This window comes from Meleagris gallopavo, chromosome 8, assembly GCF_905368555.1.
Source record: "Meleagris gallopavo chromosome 8, MGAL_WU_HG_1.1, whole genome shotgun sequence".
Taxonomy (NCBI): domain Eukaryota; kingdom Metazoa; phylum Chordata; class Aves; order Galliformes; family Phasianidae; genus Meleagris; species Meleagris gallopavo.
Window position 1 is genome coordinate 16,923,277 of NC_139411.1, and position 24,255 is coordinate 16,947,531.

General features: G+C 44.7%; 1 protein-coding gene across 5 annotated transcripts; it reads left to right on the forward strand.

Moving 5' to 3' along the window:
- Positions 1–6,256: 6,256 nt before the first annotated feature.
- Positions 6,257–23,764, forward strand: ABCG2 (ATP binding cassette subfamily G member 2 (JR blood group)). Of its 5 annotated transcripts, XM_010714442.4 has the most exons (17): positions 6,257–6,323; positions 6,456–6,594; positions 9,968–10,254; positions 10,823–10,882; positions 12,113–12,227; positions 14,278–14,430; positions 15,128–15,285; positions 16,152–16,303; positions 16,596–16,712; positions 17,523–17,788; positions 18,340–18,422; positions 18,757–18,846; positions 20,200–20,324; positions 20,675–20,829; positions 21,174–21,263; positions 21,839–21,948; positions 22,864–23,764. In XM_010714442.4, exons 3-17 carry the CDS (start codon positions 9,971–9,973, stop codon positions 23,009–23,011), a joined length of 2,106 nt encoding a protein of 701 aa, XP_010712744.1. In that variant the 5' UTR covers positions 6,257–6,323; positions 6,456–6,594; positions 9,968–9,970; the 3' UTR covers positions 23,012–23,764. The 5 variants fall into 5 exon arrangements, with proteins under 5 accessions (XP_010712744.1, XP_010712742.1, XP_010712746.1 ...); XM_010714440.4 differs by lacking the exon at positions 6,257–6,323 and having other exon boundaries at positions 6,360–6,594; XM_010714444.4 differs by lacking the exon at positions 6,257–6,323 and having other exon boundaries at positions 6,360–6,594; positions 9,971–10,254.
- The last annotated feature ends 491 nt before the right edge of the window (positions 23,765–24,255 follow it).

Sequence of the window (24,255 nt, forward strand, 5' to 3'; positions counted from 1 at the left end):
ATGTAGCCACCAGCCAGTCATATGTATGCAGAGTGCAGCAGCAGGCAACTGGAGGGTGCCAGCCCATGGGAGTGGTGAGCTCAGGCCGCACCCTGCTTTTCAAGAAGCAATGCCAATGTCACACTGATAACGCAGTGTGGTGTCTGGTGACAAGCCTCTGACCTCAGCTCATGCTTCAGAGCCCTGCTTCATGAGGACATGCTGCAGCAAGTCACCAGGAGAGCCTGAGTGCCTGGCATCATGACAGGGCCCTACAGTGCAGGGCATCCTCCAGCAGCTCTGCCTGGCGCTGCATCCTGACCGCTGCCATCCCCTGAGGACAGCAGTCCTACTCAGCTGGCATGCTCACTTCTGTATGCCCAAGAGGCCCAGGAGCCTGAGAAACAGCTTGGCAGAGCAACCAGCGAGGCTGAGGAACCTGAGACCAACCGGTCTGTGTCCAGATGAGCTGTTAAATTCAGCCCTGAGGAAAGGGCTGAGAAACTATCCCAAATGATCATTTTTGCTGGCTGTCATTATTTTCAGGCTCCCCTCTTGTGAACAGGCACCAGAAATAGCAGCAAATGTTTTCTTTCAGAGACACAGAAACTACACATGGGTGTGAACACATATTGCTCTAATGTGTCAAGCCAATTCAGCTGTTCAGACATGTCTAGAGTTCCTCAAACAAAGCGGCATCTGGAATTGTCCACAACGGTTTTTGCAGACAAAAGGGCAGAGCTTTTCCTTAGATTCCTATGGAATAGACAATTGTTACATGAATGGGATTGGGCATTCTTTCTGAATCCTTGCAGGAATACAAAGGTTTTATCAAAAAGTCACAAAAGGAGTTATCCCATACAGGCCCAGAAGAGGCCATTCCACCAGCCTATGTTCTCCATCATAGCAATATGGAGTCAAAGGCAGCAACTAGCTGAAATCACAGAGCACCAGAGTCTCAACTGCTCACTACATCACATTGAGGTGTGTGACAGGGGGTTTCTTTAGAAGGGGTAAACAGTGCTTATGGCTTCCACCCTACCTCTAGACTTCCCACGAGCATTAAAGGTGGAGGGGAAGTACACAGTACAACACTGAAAAAGCAGCCTTAACCACCTCCTCTATCTGCTGCACATGCTTTGTTAAAGGCCTTTCCAGCTCTGATTTGCCAGCCTTGTTATGTTTGTCCAAACAGACTGATTAGCATTTGGGCACCAAGACCTGTGCTAAGGTGGTATAGCCAGGGCTCCTTACTGATGACAGAGTTGAATCATCATGTTGCCTGACTTCATAGATAAGTGACCAAGGGTTGGTTCTGCACGTGTTTTTTCATAACCTTTTGAGAGATTATAGTGTTCAGTTTCTCATCCCATTCCTCCTATGTTTGCTGAGTATACTAAGCTGTGAAGAGCTGCTGACTTTGCCAAGACTGAAGAAGCCTTGCAGAGACATCTAGAGAAATTAGAGAGTTGGGCAGTCACCAACTGCATAAAGTTTAACAAGAGCACATGCTGGGTTCTGCACCTGGAAAGGGGCAACCCTGGCTATACATACATGGGGGATGAGACTGCACTGAAGAGCAGCCCCACTGAAAGGGATGTGGAGGTTCTGACAAACAGCAAGTTGAACATAAACCAGCAGTGTGCGTAGGCAGTAAGAAGGGCCACCCAGGCCCTGGGGTGCACTAGGCCCAGCATGCCATAAGGCGAGGAAAGGAGTTATTCTGCCCTGCTTTGTGCTGTGTGGTCTCACCTCCAGCACTGGGTGCAGGTCAGCGTGCCACAACACGAGAATGACATAAAACTATCAGAGAGCTCAAAGGAGGGCTACGAAGATGGGGAAGGGTCTGGGGGGCAAAGTATGTGGGGAGTGGCTGAAGTCCCTTGGTCTGTTCAGCTCAGAGCAGAGGAGGCTGAGGGGAGCCCTCGTGGTGGCTGCAGCTCCTCATGGAGGAGGCAGAGGGGATCTCTGCTCTCTGGTTGCTGCAACAGGGCCTGAGGGGACAGCATGGAGCTGGGTCAGGGGAAGGTCAGGTGGGTGTTAAGAAAGGGTTCTTCACTGAGAGAATGCTTGGGCACTGGAACAGGTTCCCTGAGTCACTGAGCTTGCTGAAGTTCAAGCAGCATCGGGACACTGCTCTCAGTCATGTGCTCTGATTTTTATGTGGTCCACTGTGGAGCCAGGAATAGGACTCAGTTATCCATATGAGTCCCTTCCAACTCTATTCTCTGATTCTATGTGAGTCACTAAAATTTATGGATTGTTATTTATCTCCCAGTCTAAATGCCTGGAGAAGCCCTTATGTGCCCTTGATGAGCTGTTAAATTCAGTGCCATAGACACCTATGACTCCTCATGTTCCACACCGAAACTCTCATTTACTCTCTATTCAGACTAATCTTAGATTTCCTATTATAATTATTTACTTTCCCTGCCTCTCTAAAATTGCCATCTCCTGCCCTAGGGCACGCAGCTGTCAGTGGTAGCTCTGGGCTCCCTCTGTCCCTTTTGCATTCATTAGTCAACCCCCTTACATAGCAATTTCCAAGTAGGAGAGAAAATCAGGTCTGGAGATGAGAATGGCACTATCAAAAACACCATGAGATGATCTAGCAAAGACAAATACCAGGCAGTGTCTCTACTGAACGAAATAAGTATTGACGTTAATATGGGACATAGTAGGACATGACATTCAGACCAGCTGTAATCTCTGAGTTTTTGTTCTCTGCCTTTTCTGCCATCTAATATGGTGTGATGTCCTGTGTTGGAAGGATGTGATGCAGTAGTTCTCTGTCATACAGCATGCTTGGACATCTAGAAAAATGCAAAAGAAGGCAGAAGTTAGGAATCTACCAGAGCTAGTTTCTTGTCTCTCCTGCTCCAGCATACAGGCTGTTTACTGTCATGTTGTTATCATATCCTGCTGTTTTATAAGGTCCTCTGGGGACACTGTGCCTATGAGTGTACAGCACCTACTGAATCTGTTCAGTGCAGCCACAGCAAATGCTAGTGTCTCAGATCCTGTATATTTTTAAATATTAAGCAGTTTTTTTTTGGAATGGGTAGTGGGGCAGTCCGGACTTTGCTCCTGAGGAAGGAGTTGAAATGCCTATGTAACACTGTGTGTGTCAACATTAATGCCTGGGGACAAAGCTGACCTCTGGAAATCTGAGGTTGGACAGATAAAACACACTGTAATCCTGTTAACCTCCTGTGAGCTCTGAAGCACTCAAATGGGAAGCAGAACTACTGAGAGACCATGCCTGATGTGCAGGTGGCAATGGGAACTGAGCTTGAGAGAGTCCTGCCCCGGGACTTACGCTGAATTTGGGAGAAGTGTGCACCTCTGCTTAGTACCACTTTGCATCCTGGTTGGCTGCAGTCCCTGGCCTTGTCCTAAAAGTGTAAGAGCATGGGGCAGTCGTAACTGGCATCTCTCCATATTTGCATCTTTAGAGAGGACACAGGGCTTCCATTCTCAGCAAGCTCCCAAAGCTTACCAACCTAATAGCTGTTATACAGCTTATCTAAGAGGTATCCCTGATCTAGGTTGCTATTTCTACCCTTCTCATGAGGCCTTACCATTTTTACTCTCCATACCTGTCTTATATCCCTCTCATCATTTTTCTAGAGTGGAAGAGAAAAAAGTGCCTCTCTACATTTGCACTGTACATCTTATGCTTACCCTTTGTTCTCTGTAGCCTTGCTAACAGCAGTGAGTTGGAGCTGTAAATATCTGAGCACGCCTATGATGTTAACTTTTTAACTTCTAAAGGAGTGGAATGGTTATTTAAAGCCCCTAGATACTTGCAGACTTCAGATATTTTATCTCTGTCTATCTGCTTTACGCAGATAACACACAGTTCTAGTGATCCTACTGTTTAGCCAATCTTTCTGTCAGCCATCATATACGAATGCAGCACACTAGTTAAGTATTAATTTCCTTTCCTCCTAGATTTGCTTCAATTTTCTCTTATCTTTAACCAGCTAAGGATTTAGTGCTACTATATATTCAGATAATGGACTAAATGATTAACAAAACTTGACAAAGTCAGATTTCTTCTACGCAATCTTCACGCCTTTCAAAAGCCAACTTCCCCAAGGTGAGCAGCACTTTAACTAATTAGGGGATGCCAGTCAGCACCAGCTTTGACACAATTTGCTCTCAGGGTGGAAAAGACAAGCTGAAAAGTCTTTCTGTGCCTAAGGTGACGGATTTGAAGATGCAGTCAATTCAGCACATCTGTATGCATCTGTACAGAGTGTGTTTTTTAAAATGGTTTATTGATATCTCCTTTTGGAAAAGAAGAGCTAGGAAGTAGTCCTCACTCACATGCACAATGACTAATGTTGCTGTCTCTATTGTTCTCAAAGCTGCTTTTGCACAGTGAGCTTCAGGATCTGCTTCTTGCTTCATTCAGTAGAGAACAAAATAATAATGAGCATGCAGTTCCTCCTGCACGTGTTTCTAATCCACTCTCGCTGGCTCAAGTCCCTGAAATGTTTTATGAGCTTTATGAAATTTGACATTAGGCAGGATTAAAACAACCTGGATCCTCGGGGCAAGGAAAACAGCATCCTAAGGAAAGTAATGGAGAAACAGAGCTGAAAAAATTCTGACTGGTGATTCAGCTAGACAAAGCCACGTCTGTGTTGATTGTGTGGTGGCAAGACCTGGCCCAAGTGGAAAGCTGGACTCCAGGGAACCCCCAGTACCCCCTGCAAACTGATGTTTTTGCAATCCTGTGACTGAGGTTGCGAAAAGGAAAGGAGGCCAGAACCTTCAGAAGATAGAGGAACTCATGGTACTTATTAACTTCTCCACTCTGTGTGCTGTGGGACATGCAAGATGTCTAGCATGACCAGATTCTGTAAGAAAGGAGCAGTGTTCAAATTAGCCTTAACTGAGAATGATTCGGAGCTGTTGGAGTGAGTCCAGAGGAGGGTCACAAAGATGATCAGAGGGCTGAAGCACCTCTCATATGAAGAAAGATTGAGGGAGTTGGGCTTGTTTAGCGTGGAGAAGGCTCAGAGGAGACCTCATTGCCTTCCTGTACCTGAGGGGAGCTTACAAGCAGGGGGTGGATTGACTTTTTACGTGGTTTAATAGTGATATGACAAGGGGAATGGCTTTTAACTAGAAGAGGGGAGATTTAGATTAGATGTTAGGAAGAAATTCTTTATTCAGAGGATATTGAGGCCCTGGTACCGGTATGACAGAAAAATGCAATGTTTGACATAGGGCTCTCCTTAGGCGTGTTGTGTCTCATGCCACAGCCCTGGCCAATGGTTTTTGCTCCTGTATGGGCAGAAATCTGCCTCAGCAACAGTATGATTTAAATCAACTATGTCAGTAAAATGATACAGTTGGAAAACACTTCCTTCCTATTTCTTTGCCGCTGCTAGCTTTATTTGCAATTTTCCTGCTGCGGTCAGAAGTAAGAGGGCAGTGGTGGCACATCATGTGCCCAGAGCAAGGAAGAGCACTTGCCCTTCTTCCCAGACTTACCAGCTGGGAAGGAGATGAATTCTAAAGATCAAAAGCCCAGAAGCCCAGAGGAAGTCTGAAAGATTGTTGCTTCAGGAATGGGATGGGGGAAAGCCAGGGCCTCCATCAGGATGCTTAAGTTGTCAGATGTGTTTCCTTCCCATCCCTTGGGACTCCATTTCTATTCTGTCAGGTGTGTGCAGGCACCAAGTGGAGAAGCAAGTTCCTGATCAGAGCAACTCATCTCTGCTTTCAAGCACACTGTCTGTTTTTTCACTGTCCCAGGCACATGATGAGGGGCTGCCACTGCAGCACAGTGTAGGCTCCATGATGTTTAGGATTGAAATACACTTGGACACAGATAAATGTGCATGCCTGGTGAAGTAATAGGGCAAAAGTTTTCCACGTAGGCAGATTTTCCTCGAAGGAGGAACTTAAAATGCAAAGAAAACAAACTCAAGTCCACTTCTGCCCCGCAGAGTGACTGAAAATAACATCCTTATTCAGAATGCCTGCATTGTGAGCATACCCATGGCTCTTGTCACACTTCTTCGAGTATCCTTTGCCACACCTGTTTCAGTATCCTCACAAACCTTCCTGGCTCTTGACTCCTGCCAGCAGCTGCACAAGGTACAGGTATCTGTTCTGATCACTGCATTGGCATGTCTGGGGGCAGGCAGGTATCAGGACGGGGACAGGTGAACCTTTGAAATTTTTATTGCTGGTATTTATTAGGTAGCCATAGACACGCTTCTGCTTGTCTGAGCTTTGGACTCATCTAGCAAGAGCAGTTGTTAGGAAAATGCAACGCTGTAGAAGCGCTGCAGAGTGCAGTCAGGTCGGAGGTGATTAATCCAGTAAGTGACTCGACAGCGCTGATACAAATTATCTTTATAAACCGTAAAGCAGGGCCTTTCCTGCACTCACTCTAACACAGAGGCTGGGGAGGGCGAGCTCGTTCGTAATGAGACAATAGTGCTTTGGAACAGGCGGCTGCGGAGAAACAGAGACAGCAAACCAGCGGAAATCCGACCGCCTCGCTTTCACACGGAGCGCGAACACGAGAGGCGGACAGCGGCGACCCGGCGCGGGCTGCGGGACCGCCGAGGAGCGCACAGCCTCGGAGAGGTGAGGCCGGCCGGGTGGCGATCTCGGAGGACCGCCGGGCCGGTCCCTGCGCCACCTGACGGGATGCCACCATACAAAGGCGACAGGGAGGGCAGGGAAAAGAGCGGGGGCTGCCACCCACCCAGCGGTGGGGAGATCGCGGGGAGATGCCCCAGCCCCGACGGCCGTTTGGTGGCTGCGGCAGAAAGCGAAGCGTTTACCCCACTCCCACTCCTCGGACTCCTCCTCCCCGGGGAAGGTGCAGTACTACCCGGCGCAGCCCGCAGCATCCCCGCGCTCGGGGGCTCCGCCGCTCTCCCGCCCCGGCTCCCCCCGCTCCCGGCCCCCGTAGCGTGGGGCGGCCCGGCCCAACGGCACCGCCCCGGGGGTCGCGCAGCCGCGGCAGATCGGGCCGAGCTGAGCTGAGCTCAGGGCTCCCGCGTATCGGCGGGATTTTGTGACAGCGCCGGGCAGTCTCCGCCGCTCACGCTTTATGTAACTCCGCCGTCCGCACCCGCTTATAAAACGGAGCCGAAGCAGCACCGCAGCCATAGCCTCGTGTCCGCCGCACGGAGCGCCGCGGGGTCCGGAGGTAACGGCGCGGGCTGTCCCGCGGGAGCTCTGCTGAGCGGGGCTCTGAGCGGGCCGGCACCGGCACCGAATCGCGGGGTGGTGCTGGGGATGGGGTGGCCGCGGGCGAGGTGTGGCTGCCAGAGCCCACCTCTAGCCTCTGCTGGTCTTTTTCCACCCTTCTTTCAGCCTTCTTTTATCCTTGCCTGTAGCTGCTCAGTGGTTTAGCTTGTCAGTGCTTATCAGTAACTTTGCAAAACACGTATAAAAGGGTTTATGGCGTTGTAAACAGAAAGCCTGGCTCACTGGAGCAGATGTGAGGTTTACAAGGTAGTCAGATGTTCAAAGGTCTAACTGGGTCTTTGCCCTTGATGTCATGGTCTGTCCTATCTCTTTTTCCCAGTGTATTGTGCAACCTTTCTCATACATAAGCTGCCTTGTGCTGATGTAACCAGCAGCTCCTTCATACTTCCCACAAGCATGGCTTTCCCAGGAATGACTAGTCTCCAAGTATGGGATTGCATCCAAGTTAAACAACCCTTCCATCTATTCCTCCTCCCTCTGCCTCCCTGCTGCTTTTCATTTACTTAAACAGGAATGAAAACCTCTGCAACTTCTTGAGCTTACACAAAATTGAGGATAGCAGGAGGTGGTCCGATCCAGCCTCTCTTGCTCAGGCAGAGCCACACGATACTCAGGACCATGTCCAAATGGCTTAAAATGATAGGGAAAGGCAGTTTGGGGTTCTTCTGTTTGCTTGTCTGTCTTTCTGTTTTGGTTTGTTTTGGTTTGTTGTTTTTTTTTTGTTTTTTTTTTAATCTGGATTTTGGAACTCTGGTTTCTTACAAGGATGACCATCTCACTTTCTGAGAAATGCTCCACTTGTGCAGTGCTTGGTCCTATTGGTTATCACGCTCTCATTCCTTGAGGGAAAAAAGCACAAACAATAGAAAAAGGATCATCTCTGGGTGCAGATGGAAGGGAAAGTATCGCTTGTGGGATACATCTGTCTTCTCATAAAGCTCAGCTAATCAGCAATGGGAGTTTTTGTGCAATGTTAGTTTTTTCTCCCTGTTCTTCATTAGTTTGGTGACAGCCTTGGCTTGGCTTTCCACAAAATCACTAGCGTTGTAAGTTTTCCAAGAAACACCTTTGTGGTAGCAGCTAAAAGAGAAGTAAATGATTAGACTGCTCTGTAGTAGTGTAGACTGTTGTGCTCAGTTTGTGGAAAGGGTATGTAGTGTTGCTTCTTCCTTGCTGCAGCTGCTTGGAAAGGGGATAGCAAGGTTTTTGACTGCGAACACCTGGCTGAAAGGCAGGGTGTGAACTACAGAACTTAGGGGCTGCAGGGTTTCCAAGTTCTTCTCATGCAACAGCTTTAAACTTTTGTAAACAAGCATTGGGGCTCATACTCATCTCTGCAGAGAAGGACCTAGAGGTCCTGGTGGACAGCAGGTTGGCCATGAGGCAGCGATGTGTCCCTGTGGCAAAGAAGGCCAATGGTATCTTGGGGTGAGCATGTCCAGGAGGTCGAGAGAGGTGATTCTCCCCTTTGACTCTGCTCTGGTGAGGCCACATATAGAATACTGTGTCCAGTTCTGGGCTCCCCATTTCAAAAAGACAAGGATCTCTTAGAAGAAGTCCAGTGGAGGGCCACGAAGATAATTAAGGGCCTTAAGCATCTTCTGTATGAGGGGAAAGGCTGAGTATCCTGGGTCTGTTCAGCCTGGGAAAAAAAAGACTGAGAGGGGATCTGATTAATGTTTATAAATATCTGAAGGGAGATGGGAGTCAAATGAGTGAGGCTAGGCTCCTCTTGGTGGTGTGTAGTGATAGTAATGGCCTAAAACTTGAACACAAGTTGAAAGTTCTGCACTAACATGTGGAAGAACTTAACAGTAAGGGTGATGGAGCATTGCAACCAGGTTGCCCAGAGAGGTTGTGGAGTCTCCTAATATGGAGATATTCAAGAACTATCTGGACGCCTACTTGTGTAAGCTGCTTTAGCAGAGGGGCTGGATTCCATCTCTTGAGGTCCTTTCCAACCCCTGCAGTTCTGTGTGATTATGTGATTGGCCAGTTACAGCAACTGAAGGAGAGGCAGCCCCTTGACAAAAGAGCTCTAAGTAGTTGCTAAGGCACTACTAATACAGTCATTGCTAAGTGCCTGTTAATGGTTATACTGATTTTGATATGGTACTTATTATACAGGGGCTGATGCAGGGGTAGGGAAAGCAGCTCCTTCCCTTTGCTGTTTGCATGTCCTCCCTTCCAAAGCTATAGAAGCAGCTTATCTGCTTGAGTCAGGATGATTTGTACGTTTCCCTGTGGTTGCAAACAAATACTGTACACTGCAGTATACATTTGTACTTTGCTTTTCTTCACTGTATGGTGTATGAAGGTGAGTAAGCACATTCTGTATGATGGAAGGGAGCTTCAGACTCTTTAGGTTAAGAGTAGCAGTGCGCATTTGGAGTCCCCACTATGTTAAACAAGACAATGATCATCACAGATGGGCTTTTTTTTCCTCATTAGATGTTCTTTGAGCTAATGTCTCTTCTTCAACAGCATCCATGCCTTGTTCCTTGAGGTTGTGTGTATTGTTCTAAATGTTCCTGTGCCTTTGGGGACTGCTGGATGTCTGCTGGATGTCCATCCATCTGAAGGGATGGACATCTGAAGGGATGTCCATCCCTTCAGAAACTTGACTGAATTGGATTGGTGTACATGAACTTTTACAGGCCACCTTCTGCAGATTTTGTCTTGTCTCAGATCTTGTCTCACTTGTCTTCTTCCCTGTGTGTTTTTGTGTTCTTTGTTTCAGTAGATGGGAACTGCTCAAAACAACAGCCACCTCAGAAACTCTCATGCAGTTGAGTTTGACCTGTGTAACAAGGACATGATGGCGGACACATTTGATCATAGTGTCATTTCTGTTGGGGAAGAGGAGGGAGAAGACAATTTCCAACGATCTCTTCCAACACGAGATTCCCTCCGATCCCCTCGAGGCTCCGTTGTGAGTTTCCATAACATCCAGTACTCTGTTAAGCAGTCCAGTGGATTCCTGTGTAAACGGAAGACTGTGGAAAAGAAGATCCTTCATAATGTTTAGTAAGTTCTTGCTTAACCAAAATGCCGAGGGGTGAAATTAATCTGCTGCTGTGAATTGGTGACGTCATTGTCATCTTCCAGATCCAGCTGTACTGGTAGAGAAATGACTGCCCTCCTCCCAGTCTGCAGTTCGTGTGAGCACTTGCTAACATGCTTTAGGTGTAAAAGCTGGGATATAACTGAAGCAGTGTCAGTCATTGATGTAAGAAAATTAGGACCAAACTTGTGTGAACACTTCTGCCTGAAGATCTGAGGATTTCCTTAACTATGGTCTGAGCTGTGGTGAGAGGTGTGCGAGTAGCAGAGAGCCATTGTTTCTTCTTTTCCAGACCCAACTCAGCAAGAAGACAACTCCTGTTTTGTAGATTACTTTTTATGCATAGCTCTAATTCAGTTCTTACTGGCAGTTTGGGACAAGAAAGGAAAAATGCTTTCTGATTCCAGATTTAAGAAGATTTTTAATAATCTTGAAGTTTTCATTTCAGCAGTATTTTGTTCACACCTTACCTCTACTATGAGCCACATGTGAACAGTCTTCCATTTGGAAATAACTCTTTCCTTCTTCCAGTGGCATTATGAAGCCAGGCTTGAATGCTATCCTGGGGCCAACAGGGAGTGGCAAATCTTCGTGAGTACTTCCTTTTGCTCTTCAAATGTTCAGTCAGCTGTTCAAAGGGGATGTGGGACTGTTAGGACTGGGAGAGGATATCAGGGATCCTCAGGCTCAGACTGCGAGAAATCTGGTGATGCAGTTTGACCTCACATCCTGTCCCTCTGATGTCAGCTTTGCTGGAGTTCTTGTCCTGCATTTGTGCCACACCCTTCCAATCTGTGGTCTTTGTTACTGTAATCACCTTTGACGGTGGTCTGAGTTAAGATACTGGGGGAACAAGAGTGACTTAAGCTCAGGTGTAGGCTCTACTCCAGACCTGTCATGGCATGGGGGTGGGAGCAAACTCTCAGGGGTGGGAGGGAAGTTGTCACCTGTGAAGCTGCTGCAGCAAGACTTCCTCAGAGATGCAGACTGCTCTGATGGCTGCCAGAAGTAAGGTGTAGTGTCAGTCTGTGGGATACCTGCTGTAGATCATCCATCACCCAGTCTAGATGTGGCCTGCGGGTAGGAGTGGTAGGAGTGCATGCGCTCAGAATCTCTGGATGAAAGCACAGAGAATACTTTGCAGGCTATTTCCAGCCAGTACTGATGCTGTTTTCTCTCTTGTGTAACCATAGTAAAAGAGTGCTGCGTCACTCTTCCTTCAAGAAGTTCAGGGACAGGCGAATATGGCCAGGGTTCACATAACTATGTCTTTGTTATGATCCTTGATCTTTCCCTCTAGGAGACTGCCAGAATGTTTCCAAGAACTAGGCTCTGTCAGGGCAGTGTACTGAGCTAGCAGGCAGTCTGGCCTCTAATTTGCAGTAAGGAGAATCAAGACATATGTTAAAACAAAAATACTTTATAAAATTAATCTCTACTCCAGTCTTGTTTATACCCATTTGGATTAATTTCCTTGAGATCAAAGTAGTTTCTTCTGTACTCCACTGGCTGGAGAGCAGACTGCAGCTGCTTGGCAGGGTGCTTTTCTGTGCGTGTCTGTGGTTAGTGGCTCCTGTTAATACGGAGCCCAAGCTAATGTCTGCAGGGGGTTCCAGCTGTGAGGGTCTGAGTACTTCAAAATTGCTGTGGCATACCTGGCACACAAGAATCCTGCAGAAGGCCCCGTAGCAGAGGATGCCCCTTTGAGAGCCCTGTATTTGGAATGCAGCAGCTGTAACTGCAGTGCTGACTTGTGGTACTGGCTCAGTTGAGATAAAGCAGTTGTCATGGCAAAACCTAATGCCTGGTGTTTATCTGAAGTCTGCTAGATGTGCTGGCTGCCAGAAAGGACCCAGCAGGCCTGTCTGGAGAAGTGCTCATAGATGGCATCCCACAACCTCCAAACTTTAAGTGCATCTCAGGATATGTTGTGCAGGTGAGTAAAGGCTTTGAAAAATGTCCTCAATGAAAAGAAGGAGGGATTTCACTGGTGGGAGCTCATCGCTGCTTCATGAGTGAGAGATGGCATCTTCTCTGGTGAGCAGGTAGGGCTGTGGTGGGACAGGATCAGCTTCTCAAGAAAGGCAGGGCTCTATCACGTAAGATAAGCCAAGCATGAGCTATTAGTTTAGATAATATTTAATGATAAGCCAAGCATGAGCTATTAGTTTAGATAATATTTAATGATCCCTACAGACTTAATTTGGTAACAGATGTTAGTTTTCCTGTGATTTGAAAGGCAGAGGGTCAAACTGCTTACTTCAAATAAAGCATGAAGGTTTTGGTCCTCCTAAAGCCACATGGGTGCCAAGCCACTGTGCTTGTTTTCTGGGGCTCTGCCCTGAAGTTCCAGCAAAGATTTTAAAAATAAAATTTAAGTTTAAAAAAAAAAAAAGGTTGCGTGCTAGGAAGCTCTCAATACCTAAAATCTCTTATAAAATTCTAAAGCATCTCTAGTTGGCAGAAGTAACTTCAAGCTCTTAGACAATAATTCTAGGAAGTAAGTAGATTCTTGCTGTTCTTCCTCTGATTCTGGCTGGCTGAGGCAGAGCTTTGTTCCACTCGGACAGGAAAAGCCAGCTGAATCTGTGGAAGTGGGTGTGGGCCTGGACCAATAATAGACCCTCAAAGCCCTGGAGGAGCTGAGGATGGGATTCTTGGCAGCTGTATGAACTGCCATATGTGAAAACCATTCAGACTTCTGACTGCAGGCAGATAGGAAATAGGCAGCCTTTCTGAAAGCTGCCAGCTGAGGGGCTTTTGAGCAGATGCATGATAAGACTGATGCTGAGCCTTCATCCCACAGGGGAAAGATCCCCGAATCCTCAATGTTTCATCATTGGCCAGGAAGTTTCTTGCAAATGGCTCCAGTTTGAGACATCTGTCTCTCTGTTGTCAAAAGCAAACAAACCAAACCTTGAAATGATGGGCAACTAGGCAAGACATTAAATGGTTGCTCTCCCCTCCCACCCCTGTGTGCTGTTCCCTAAATAATGTTAACAGTCATCTTGATAAAGATGACCCAGTGTCAAAAGAAGGCATAAATGCATACTTCCATTTTATGCAGATGAGCATGTAGACCTGATTTAGACCTGCTAAATCATGTGTTATAAAACTGTTGATGATCTCTCCACTCCTGCCTTGCAAATGAGGATGTAATTCCACAGATTTGAAAGGTACCTGATTAACAGGCATGTTTCTCAGCTGCTGACCAGTACTGCATCCCTTCCATCACTATGTGGTGGAATGAAGAATTGACTCAAATACCAAAGCAGAGGTAATGGAGAGGCATAGAGCTCTCGATGGAACTAGCATCTGTTCTATTGATAGTTATTCCAGGTTGGTGTAGGCACGTGTTTGTCAGCTGGATAGATCTGTTTCATAGTCAAAATGCACATGATTGCTGAAGCTTTGTTGGACTGAGGAATAAGGTCTTGTGCTCAGGAGAAATGGATATTAGAAACATGGAAAAAATGTGGGGCATCTTGGTGCAATAGTTTTGATTTTTCTGAGGACCAGCGAGGAAGCTGGGAGGAACTTGTTGGAAGCTAGGCCCAGCAGTTGCTTGTGACCACAGCAAGTTACAGCTTGTAAGTGGGAACTGAGCAGACTTGGGTGACTCCTTGAATGTTTCCAACCTGAATGCTGAGCACTAGCAGTGAAAACAGCTCCCTGCTCTGCCTTCCTATGCCTTGTAGGGATAGTGCAAAATTATGCACTTTACAGTGTGAACTCTTGAGCCCCAAACATGCTGAGGTGGTGCTGGGCACAAGCTGGGAGCCTGTAGAGCTGTGTTTTTCATCTGACTGCTACAGAGTGACCCTGAATCTTGTGTCCTGTACATTTTGAAACAGGGGTTATGACTTAGTCCAGTTTTCCCGGTAGTCCACAAACAGCTTATTCAGTAACTACTGCTACAGGAACTCTGGTGCCCAGTCAGGTAGCTGAGAACAAGGCTTTCACTTATCTATTGATATTGCTTTCAGGATGATGTTGTTATGGGCACAATGACAGTGAGGGAGAACCTGCACTTCTCTGCTGCCCTGCGGCTCCCCAGCTCCATCAGCTTTCAAGAGAAGGAAGAACGAGTCACACAGATAATTGGCGAGCTGGGATTAAGCAAAGTGGCTGATGCTAAGGTGAGCAGTGAGAATACTCATCTTAGAAATCATACTACTCCTGGAAACTAAGCTGCTCCACTCTGTGCAGCATGGAGTATGTAGTGCAGCTGCACTCAGCTAAGCAGGAACCAGACAAGACCATGCTGCACACATGAAATGAGTCCAGAGGTATGTGTATTTGTTGTTAAAAGAGGAAGATTTGGGATCATGTCCAATGTGTTTTATAAGCAGAGGGAAAACAGTTGCCTAAACATAGCACTTTGGAAATCTACTTGATAACTTCCTGACTTTGTGGGACAAGACAAGGGAATTGTTTTTACAGGACTGACAGCTGTGGGGGATGGCAAGCTGGGATGTGTTGGAGAAGTTCTGTGCAGACCTTATTTCTCCTAGCTGCATTTCTACTCTTAGTTTACTTGCCTCAATTGGGCAGCAGGTGATCTACCCGTGAAAGTCATCCCTGGATACCAAAGTTACCTGTGCTCTGGCCTTGTTATGATTCTTGTCACTGTCATCCTTGTTTCTAATGTCAGAGTTGCTATGCACCTCTGAAACTGAAGCTATCTGCTTACTGCTCCCCAGTCCCTCACAGTGCTCTTTGAAGTCAGCCCCATCATCTGCTTTGGCCCTGTGGTGGAAGTGTTGAAGGGCTGCTTTTCACAGGTGTCCTGAACACCACAGGAAATCTTTGCAAATGCCTGACTTCTGCTTGTAGGTGGGAACTGAACTGATCCGTGGAGTGTCTGGAGGGGAACGGAAAAGAACCAACATCGGGATGGAGCTCATCACAGAGCCACCAGTGCTTTTTCTGGATGAGCCAACAACAGGTCTTGATGCCAGCACAGCCAATGCTGTCCTCATCCTCTTGAAGAAGTAAGAGTCAATTCTTCAGGGCTCTGTTGGAATTTCTGTGTTTATTATATTAAAAAACTAATGCTGCTATGACTGAGTAGTTACAATTTTTTTTAAGCAGTTAGACTACTAGACTTGTAAGTGGTAGTAGACTCCTTAACTGGGTCTTGTCCAAAGCTTTTTGAATTTGATGGGAATCTTTTGACAGCAAGCATTGGATTGAAGCCCAAAAGCAGATGTAGCTTGGACAACTTCCTTTTGCCACAGAAAGGGGTGGATTATGAGGTCAAACCTTGAAACTGTAATCTCACATAATGAGATTGAATTCCTAACACTTCTTCTGGATTTGTGGCATGTTTGATTTTACTTTGCTGTTTGTGGATAGAGACTTTCGTCTTAATCAGCAGGGATACTTTCTGAGCATCAGCACTAAAGCACTTGGAAGTGCGTCTGACAGACCTGAGAGAAAACTAGTTTTGACTTTTGTAGAGACTAAGTCATCAGCAGAAAAGTTAAGAGAAGTTGTAACTGGCCAGACTTCCCTAGCCTGCTGAGTAAAACTTGGCAATGCCATTGAGTGCAGTAGGATGTCTTCTGTAGCAAGTTGAAGCTTGCTACAGAAGAAAATTAAGGACAGTTTAAATATAGCAGTGGACTTAACTTTTGCTAGCCACATCATACTCTGTCTACCTGGATGGCAGCAACAGTCTCTTGAAAAGATGCTTGAAGGTCTTGCAAGCACTATCTGTCACAGTGATGGAGAGGAGGGAACTAGAGCTTTATTGGGCCTTACTTGGATTTGGGTACTTACTTTTTGCTTCAGCTAATATGACCACTCCGAAATGCAAAGTGTGATGTATTTGAGAGAATTTTTGTTCCTATTTCAGGCTCTCTAGAAGAGGCCGAACGATCATATTTTCCATCCATCAGCCCCGATATTCCATATTCAAGCTGTTTGACAGTCTGACATTACTAGCTTTGGGTAAAGTGCTGTACCATGGTCCTGCAAAACAGGCCCTGGAGTATTTTAGTTCTATTGGTAAGTCTTCTGTGCTATGAGCAAATGTAACCAGCTACTGAGTTTGAACTGTGGATGGGTTCTCATCCCAGTGCTGGATCAAGCTCTTGTTTTGTTTTGTCACTATGATACTAGAGGTTGTACAGAAATGATCTGAACAATATTAGGTTAGAATAGGGAAAAAAAAATAATAAAAGAAATGTGGAGTGAATTTCCAGTCTAGTCTAGATGCAATCATAGAAGCTGTACAGTACAAATATGTTGTGTGGGTTTTTAAAATTTATTCTTCCCTTTTTTTTTTTTTTTCCCCAAGGATATGAATGTGAACCATTTAACAACCCAGCTGACTTCTTCCTTGATATCATAAATGGTGATTCAACTGCTGTGGCAGCAAGCAAGGAAGATCACAAACCTGCAGACACAGAAAAAGGTAAACTGTCAAGGAGAAATTCACCATTGGCTTTGGTAGAAGGGAAGCTACATGCGGTGACTGCAAAATTTTACTCTCTGTGTTCGCTCCAATCTAAGAACACTTTACAATCTTTATTTTTTTGCAGATTTACTTTGCTTTGGGCTTCTTTAAATATATCAGAATAACTTTAAAAGGGATTTTTTTCTTCTCTCAATAATACAGGATAACAATGATAACTATTGGAAGTCTGTAAAACACGTAGCAAAGACATAAAAACTGGGATTGTTTATTCACAAGAGACAGTCATGTAAGGAACTTCTGCAGAGAAGAGAGCAGATAGGCATGGGAGTAATGAATTGTTGTGGCAGCAAGAAATACTAGAACTAGATATGAGAATAAACTCTTCTAGCAAATACAGTGACTGAAATGCTGGGAAATATTTTCTGGGAGTGCTTTCAGTTTTCTGTGACTAAAAGATTTTACAGGAGCATAAAATGTTTGTGATGGTTCCTTTAAAGGATAGGGAAATGGATCAAAGTAAATCATTGATTTACTTAAAATTTAGTGAAGGTTTTTAGTGGCTTTTTCTAAGACTGTGGCCATAACTGTGCCACAAAGAACAGGCAGATGATGAGCTAGGTTGGATTAAAACCGCAGGGAATAGTTCTCATTCCAACTAGCCTCTTCAGCTCAGAGCTAAGGCTTGAACGATGAAAATTCTGTAACCATTCCCAATTACATTTTCATCCATCCTTTGGAGTGGACCTCTGTTGATGGGCCATATCTGAAGGTAAGCGTGGGGTATAATATTTTGTCTTTCTTACTTAGGAGTGAGCAATGAAAATGGAGGAATAGAAGAGAATATGTCCATCAGTGTGGTAGATACACTTCACCAGAAATATCTCAACTCCAGCCTGTATGAGAGCACAAAGGAAGCACTGGGGAAAGTGGAGCTTAAACAGGGAAGGAAGAAGAAAGTATCCAAAAAGGGACATGAGATTACCTATGCAAATGGATTCTTCACACAGCTGTATTGGGTGTCTAAGCGTTCCCTGAAAAACCTCATTAGGAATCCACAAGCCTCAATTGCACAGGTTGGTAACAATTACTAGAAGCTTCCGACTGTCTTTGCTCTAAGTCCCACAGTCCCACAGTCTGCAGTTTGTAGAACAGTCTTCTGTTTTCAAAGTCAGCCTGGAGAACAAGAAGTGCCACTACCACTCAGGTTATTGTCTTTGAAAGAGAATTTCCATTCTAGTTCAGCAGAAGGACTACTGCACTGAATATTAGGAAGTGGGGAAAATGCTCCATTATCTGGCTCACATGAGCAGCTTCCATAGTGACCTTCCTTTTGTGGCTCACTTGACATTTCAAGCTGGGTTGTTCATAGTGTGCTTCTGCTAGCCTTTACTTAGCCAAAGAAGATCAGAGGAAGGAAAAAAGGGAAAAGGATAAACTGGAAAGACTTGATGTAAGGCTTCTAATAGTGATTGTGTCATAGAGGTCAATTTGAGATGGATGTGAATCTTAAACGCTGTATATACCCTAATGACTATCTGGTGATTTGTACTATTTATCCATTTAAAGGACTCTTTTTTTTTTTTTTTTTTTTTTTTTTTTTCCCCGATCTTCTTTTCACTTCTAGATTGCAGTGACTGTAATTCTAGCTTTGGTTGTGGGGGCTATTTTTTTTGGAGTAAAATTGGATGAAAGTGGCATTCAGAATCGGTAAGTTCAGAAACCCACACCTTGCTTGTTTCCTTGTCTCTAGGAGACAGGTTTTGGTCACAGAGAAGGCTTTGGGCTCTACTTGGAGGAGAGGGTTGGGTTCACGAGCTTGAATGCACTGTAGAATGGAATTGCCAAGGGTCCTGGAGGGCCACAGTTCCATCGAGCTTGCACATATGCATGAAGGAGATGTGCAGGGAATGACAAAGGAATAAACCTTTGCAGATAAGATCTACAGTTGCACAGTTAAATATCTCCATTCTGTGGTTAGATGCAGAGACCTGGTTTGGTGTTGGCTGTTTCTTCACTTCTGGATTGCTGTTTTTCTTTCTAGGGTTGGATCCTTGTTTTTTGTCACCACAAACCAGTGTTTTTCCAGTGTCTCTGCAATTGAGCTGTTCATCAGAGATAAAAAACTGTTTGTGTAAGTAGTGATGCTCTTAGACCCTCTCCTGCCCTGCAGTGAGGGGAAGGAGAGATATCTTACAGGCTAACCAAAAAGATTTCTGCCTGACAGAACTTGAGATTTCATTTCTTCTTCCAACATTAGAATTTAATAGAAATGCTAAATTAGTCTGTAAAACAGGTAACTGAAGTGTTAAAAGGGGATGGAAGGAGGGGAAAAGTAAAATGCTTTTACTTGCTTGCTGTGTCACAGTTTACTGAAAAGTGTCTTTTCCATTTTTGGTAACAGCTGTTTTTGAAGTCTGCGTGTGAATCCTGCAGACTGTGCACCCTGCCTCTCCTTTTGCTGGCAGAGTTGAAACAGTGTTTTGCAGTGACCCCAGAGTGATAAGACTCTGCAAAGATGATGGGAGAGTTCTTGGAAAATCTTAACAAAGGATGATCAGAAGAAAAGCTAGTTGGCTTATAAGAGCTCTTAAAAAATTAATTGCATCCATGTATATGCACACGTCTATATTAAAAACATTATGTGTGTGTGTGTATGCAAATAAGCATGTATAAATAAATGAGTACATATACATGTATGTCAGAAATGTAGTTTGGAATAGCCTCCAGTTCATGGCATAAAAGAGCAAGAGACATATCCTGTGCAGTAAAGAAGAAACTGGAGAGTTGTGCCTGGAAAATGAGTGTTGTGTTTCTCTGAGGTGCTAGTTTTGATGTGTGTACATCTGCCCCTGGCTTGCTCATACTTGGCATTTCTCCTAACGGCTGCTCAGAAATGAATCTCACCCATACTGACATTTTTTGCCATTCTGTTCTGCTTATTGACTGTGTCAGTGGGGATTTTGACACCTTAACACTTAGAGAATCTTTTCACGAGCTCCAATAAGCAGCAAAGCAATCATAGTGACATTTAATTGCTCTGTGAACTGGAGATGAGTTGATGTCCTTACGGTGCTTTCCCATTCTTGGCAGCCATTCTTTCTTGGATACAGTTGTATGAGTTAGCTTTGGATGATCTGTTTCTCTAGTTAATAAATCTAATACTTTCCCTTGCTCTTGTGTTCAGGTTTGTTCTTAAACTAAGTGTCCGGCGCTTTTTTCCAATGTTATTTAGCTGTCACTTAACTCTCCATGCATTTCACTCACAGTGCTCCCACAATCACTACATGGCTTGTGAGTTGGATCAGCCTTTGCTTTGTGAGGGAGTGGAAAGTGATAGTACAGAGAAAATAATCAACTTTGCATGTAGAGGAGTCAGTGGTAGAAAGAAAAGAAACTGAATCAGGATAAACCAGACACACTTATTGAGCTTGCTTCTCAGATAAGCTCTAAACCTGTGCAACTCCCCTCCTTCCTGTCCTCACAGCCATCAGTACACCAGTGGATATTATCGTGTATCTGCCTACTTCCTGGCCTTGATGTTAGGAGATCTACTGCCCATGAGAACTGCTCCAGCCATCATATTTTCATGCATCACTTACTGGATGATTGGTAATGAATTGATGCTTTCGTTGAACCTGCCATCTGTCAATACTTTAGATATCTGACTTAGCCAGAGTTTAATTCCTTTATCTATAAATTGAAACAGACTAAACCTTCAATTAATTTAAATGCTTGGCATCATAACTTCTGAGGAGTTGGGGCAGCAATCTTAAGACAGGGACCTGCTTGTCTGTGTCTTTTGGTAATGCTCTTTGGGACCTACAGAGCATTCACAGCTGCTGCCAACTCCAAACTAAACCTTTCTTCTTGCTTTCTGTGTCTTTTGTGAGAGTCTAGGGGCACCTCTTTGGGACTTGTGGTATGGCTTTTTATTGTACATTTTTCTTTCTGCTTGACAGGGTTTCAAGCTATAGCAGGCAGATTCTTCTTCTTCATGCTGGCCCTGGTAATGGTGTCCTACACTGCTACAGCCATGTCTCTGGCTATCAGTGCTGGGATGGAAGTGGTTGCTGTGGCCAATCTGCTCATCACTATTTGTTTTGTCCTGATGCTTGTAAGTACAGCTTGTAAAGGTGTGTGCTGCCCTGGTGGAGGAAACAGCCTTCAGAGCACAGATGGCTTTAGGATCCGTACTGAGAGGACTGTCTCCTGTACTGAGCAAGCCCTAAGCATGCTGAGAATTCACAGTCCAGTAGTTCATCAGCCTTGTGCCTGCAATTGTATTGTTGCTGTAGTCGAAGACTTGCCTCTGCTTATAATCATAGGCATAATACTATGAAAAGATAAAGAGATTCATCTATCACAGTGTGCCTATCTATCTGCTATAATATCTATGCAGGAATGGCATTGTTTGCAGTAAACTGAGTTGTGACTTATTAGTCTCTTGTTTTCTTTCAGATCTTTTCTGGCCTCCTTGTAAACCTTCCTTCTGTAATGGGCTGGCTTAATTGGCTCAAGTACTTCAGCATCCCTCGATACGGCCTTACTGTGAGTAGAATGTAACACTGGTCTCCTGTAGGTAATTGCAGTGCTGTGTTTTAGAGAAGCTTGGGCATCACTGAGGAGTTTTATCAGTTGTTGAATGTGGAAGTGCTCCTTAAGATTGCAGTTAGCCCAGGGCACCAGTGCAAAGGAGCCGTTCGCTTCTTGCCTTGACTGACTGTCCCTCCTGCTTCAGTGTGCTGGTGCTGGGTTGTCTGCATGCAGACATGCCTTCTGAAAGTGCAGATGGACTCAGATAAAAGTGGATAAATGGGGACATGTAGCTGGCAAGACAGAAATCCGTGGCTACATCACTGAATTATAACTCTGAAGCCACAGATTCAGACACCAAACCATCCTGCATGTTGAACTTGGAGCAGATCCTCAGAAAGGTAGTAGTTAAGAACTTCAAAATAAGGGCTGGGGACTATTTTTTTTTTTCTGAGTCACTCCGTTCAAGCCTAAAAGGTACATATGATTCCAAGACTGATGATACATGTCTTCTATTCATCAGTTTCCTTTAAGTTGTTTCAGATTTAGCACACCAAATCACTGAAAAATCTGACACTTTCTTCCCCTAGGCTCTTCAAGTGAATGAGTTTAGAGATCTCTACTTCTGTGGTGACAAATCAAATGTTACAGTGCCTGTGGGAAATGCAAGCACTTGTCCACCAGTTACTTCAGGAGCAAGGTAAGTCTACCTCATGAAGGTTCTTGGGCCTGAATTGTAATGGTTTGCTTAAGGACTAGCCAGGCTATTATTTCAAAACTTTATATTACTTATAGGATAACTATTCACAAGCCAGTCTCTTCAAGAATTTATAAAAAAAAATAATGTGTTTTAGCATTATGCAGCCATTTACCCCTAATTGAAGTAGGGATGAAACTTTTCCTAAAAACAGGCAGATGAGCTAAATTTTGGTTTTGATAACTTGGCTTTGGGTTATCAGTTTTATTAAGCAAATCCCAGAGTCAGTTATCAGTGGAAATACAATGTGTATACAACCAGAGTAGAAGTATGAAATAGTAGATTAGTGATCAGAAACATGCCTGTCCTTCAGAGCTTGTTAATATTTACAGACCTAGCAGCAGATACAGCAGAGAGCCAATTCCCTTATTGGAAATGTTCTTGTCTACTGGTGCATTGAGTTGTAGCAGTTACACTATTTCATGATATGTGGTAGAGAACTGGTAAATTGATGTTATTGGAAAGAAGAGTACTAGAAGACTTTCTACAGCTTTTGGACCTCAAGCCCCTACTATGGGCCTCCAGCAGTTGCTGTGTGAAACTAAATGCTATTGTACGTATCACAGTTTGATGTCGTTCTGAGTCTTACTTAACTTACTCAAACTGCTAGTTATCTGTAAGCAACAATTAGCATGCTGTGGGATCATGTGAAGAATTATGAGAACCAGGAAGACATTTGTCCCTTAACCTTTCTTTTTCCCCCATGATAAGTTAAGTTAGTCTGTTCCTGTCATGTCTGTTTTGCAGCTATGGATATAGTAATCTTAGTGCAACAGGAAAATAAAAGTAACTGCTTGAAGACCTGTGGTATCTTGCACAACATAGTAATACCAAATTCTGTCCCATGCTTTCTTGTAGGTGCTCTGGTGAAGATTACCTGATCAGCCAAGGAATCGCACCTACTAACATGGCAATGTGGGAAAACATAGTGGCTCTTTTATGCATGACTGTTATTTTCCTTCTCATTGCCTATCTCAAACTCCGGTTTATGAGAAAGTTCACATAAATTCCTGCATTGCCTTTCTTCACAGCTTCTCAGGTCTTAAAACTACAAAGCTTATGAGAGCGTACTCGATGTGGTCAAAGATTTCAACTGGACTTAAGATGGGAATCTTGCCCCATTGTTTCTGGAGAATGATCTCCATATGATTGTATGATTTTGTCTGTTAAGAAATGTATTACTGTAAGATTTCATGATTTTTTTTTTTTCTGATAAGAGTATATTTCTCATAATTCCTTATGTATTTAACAAATTCTATATTGTAGAGCTGCTGTGGCCAATTTGTAAAGGAAATAGGCACAAGGAAACATTTTCCTTTGAAGACATTTATGCTTTGATATATTGCCTCTTTTGAGTGCCCATCATACCTGAGGAGAGCCAGAGACCATGCGTAGTGTGTTGGAGATGCATTCATGTTTGAAGTCTGTAAGGAGAACGAGCTTTCAGTGCCAGGCAGTAGTGGTTATGCTTCTTGTAGTTACTCCATGGAAAGTATGTCAGTGGAGCAGGAGGAAGAAATGTTTTACTCAGAGGGCGGTGAGGCACTGCACAGGCTGCCCAGGGAAGCTGTGGTTGCCCCGTCCCTGGAGGCATTCAGGCCAGGTTGGTTGGGGTCCTGGGCAGCCTGAGCTGCTGGGTGGTAGGGATTGGAACATTGATGAGATCTAAAGAGCAGTGGTATAAGCCATAGCACCTAAGAGTGAGAAATATGATACTGTTGTAATGTAAAAAAAAAAATAACCTTTTACTACTTAAGAAGGTGTTTGGTTTTTTTTAAAATGAAAAAATGTATGTGTAACAAATCTTTTTAGCAGACTTCCTGTTTAAACAACACCATCTCTGTATAGAGATCTTAGGGCTGCACTGAAAAAGACACATAGCTCAGCCGTGGTACCACAGTCAGCACAGCCTGTTCGATGCCAGCAGCTTTAGCAAGGAGAGCAGCTTATCAATTTCATGGAGACCCTCATCTGTTAAGCCAGGGGCAGTGCAAAGCCAGAGCATAAAGCCTTTGGCGTGGTCCTCCGCAACATCCTTCTCTCTGAATTGGAAAAATGGGGATTTGATGAGTGGACTGTTCAATGGATGAGGAAACGATTGTGAGATCAGACCCAGAGTGGTGGTCAGCGGCTCGCTGCCCAGATGAAGACAGGTTACAAGTGGAGTCTGTCAGGGACCTGTGCTCTACAACATCTTCATTAATGACAAAAGCAGGGGGGCCGGCAGAGGGTGGGAGGTGGTCCCGTCTC

Bases quoted from the DNA above. Each gene is read 5' to 3' on its own strand.
- ABCG2 (XM_010714442.4), top strand. From the start codon at position 9,971: ATGGGAACTGCTCAAAACAACAGCCACCTCAGAAACTCTCATGCAGTT. The intron at 10,255-10,822 runs GTAAGTTCTTGC...TCCTTCTTCCAG, and splicing joins AAGATCCTTCATAATGTTTA to TGGCATTATGAAGCCAGGCT. The intron at 18,847-20,199 runs GTAAGTAGTGAT...CTGTCCTCACAG, and splicing joins AGAGATAAAAAACTGTTTGT to CCATCAGTACACCAGTGGAT.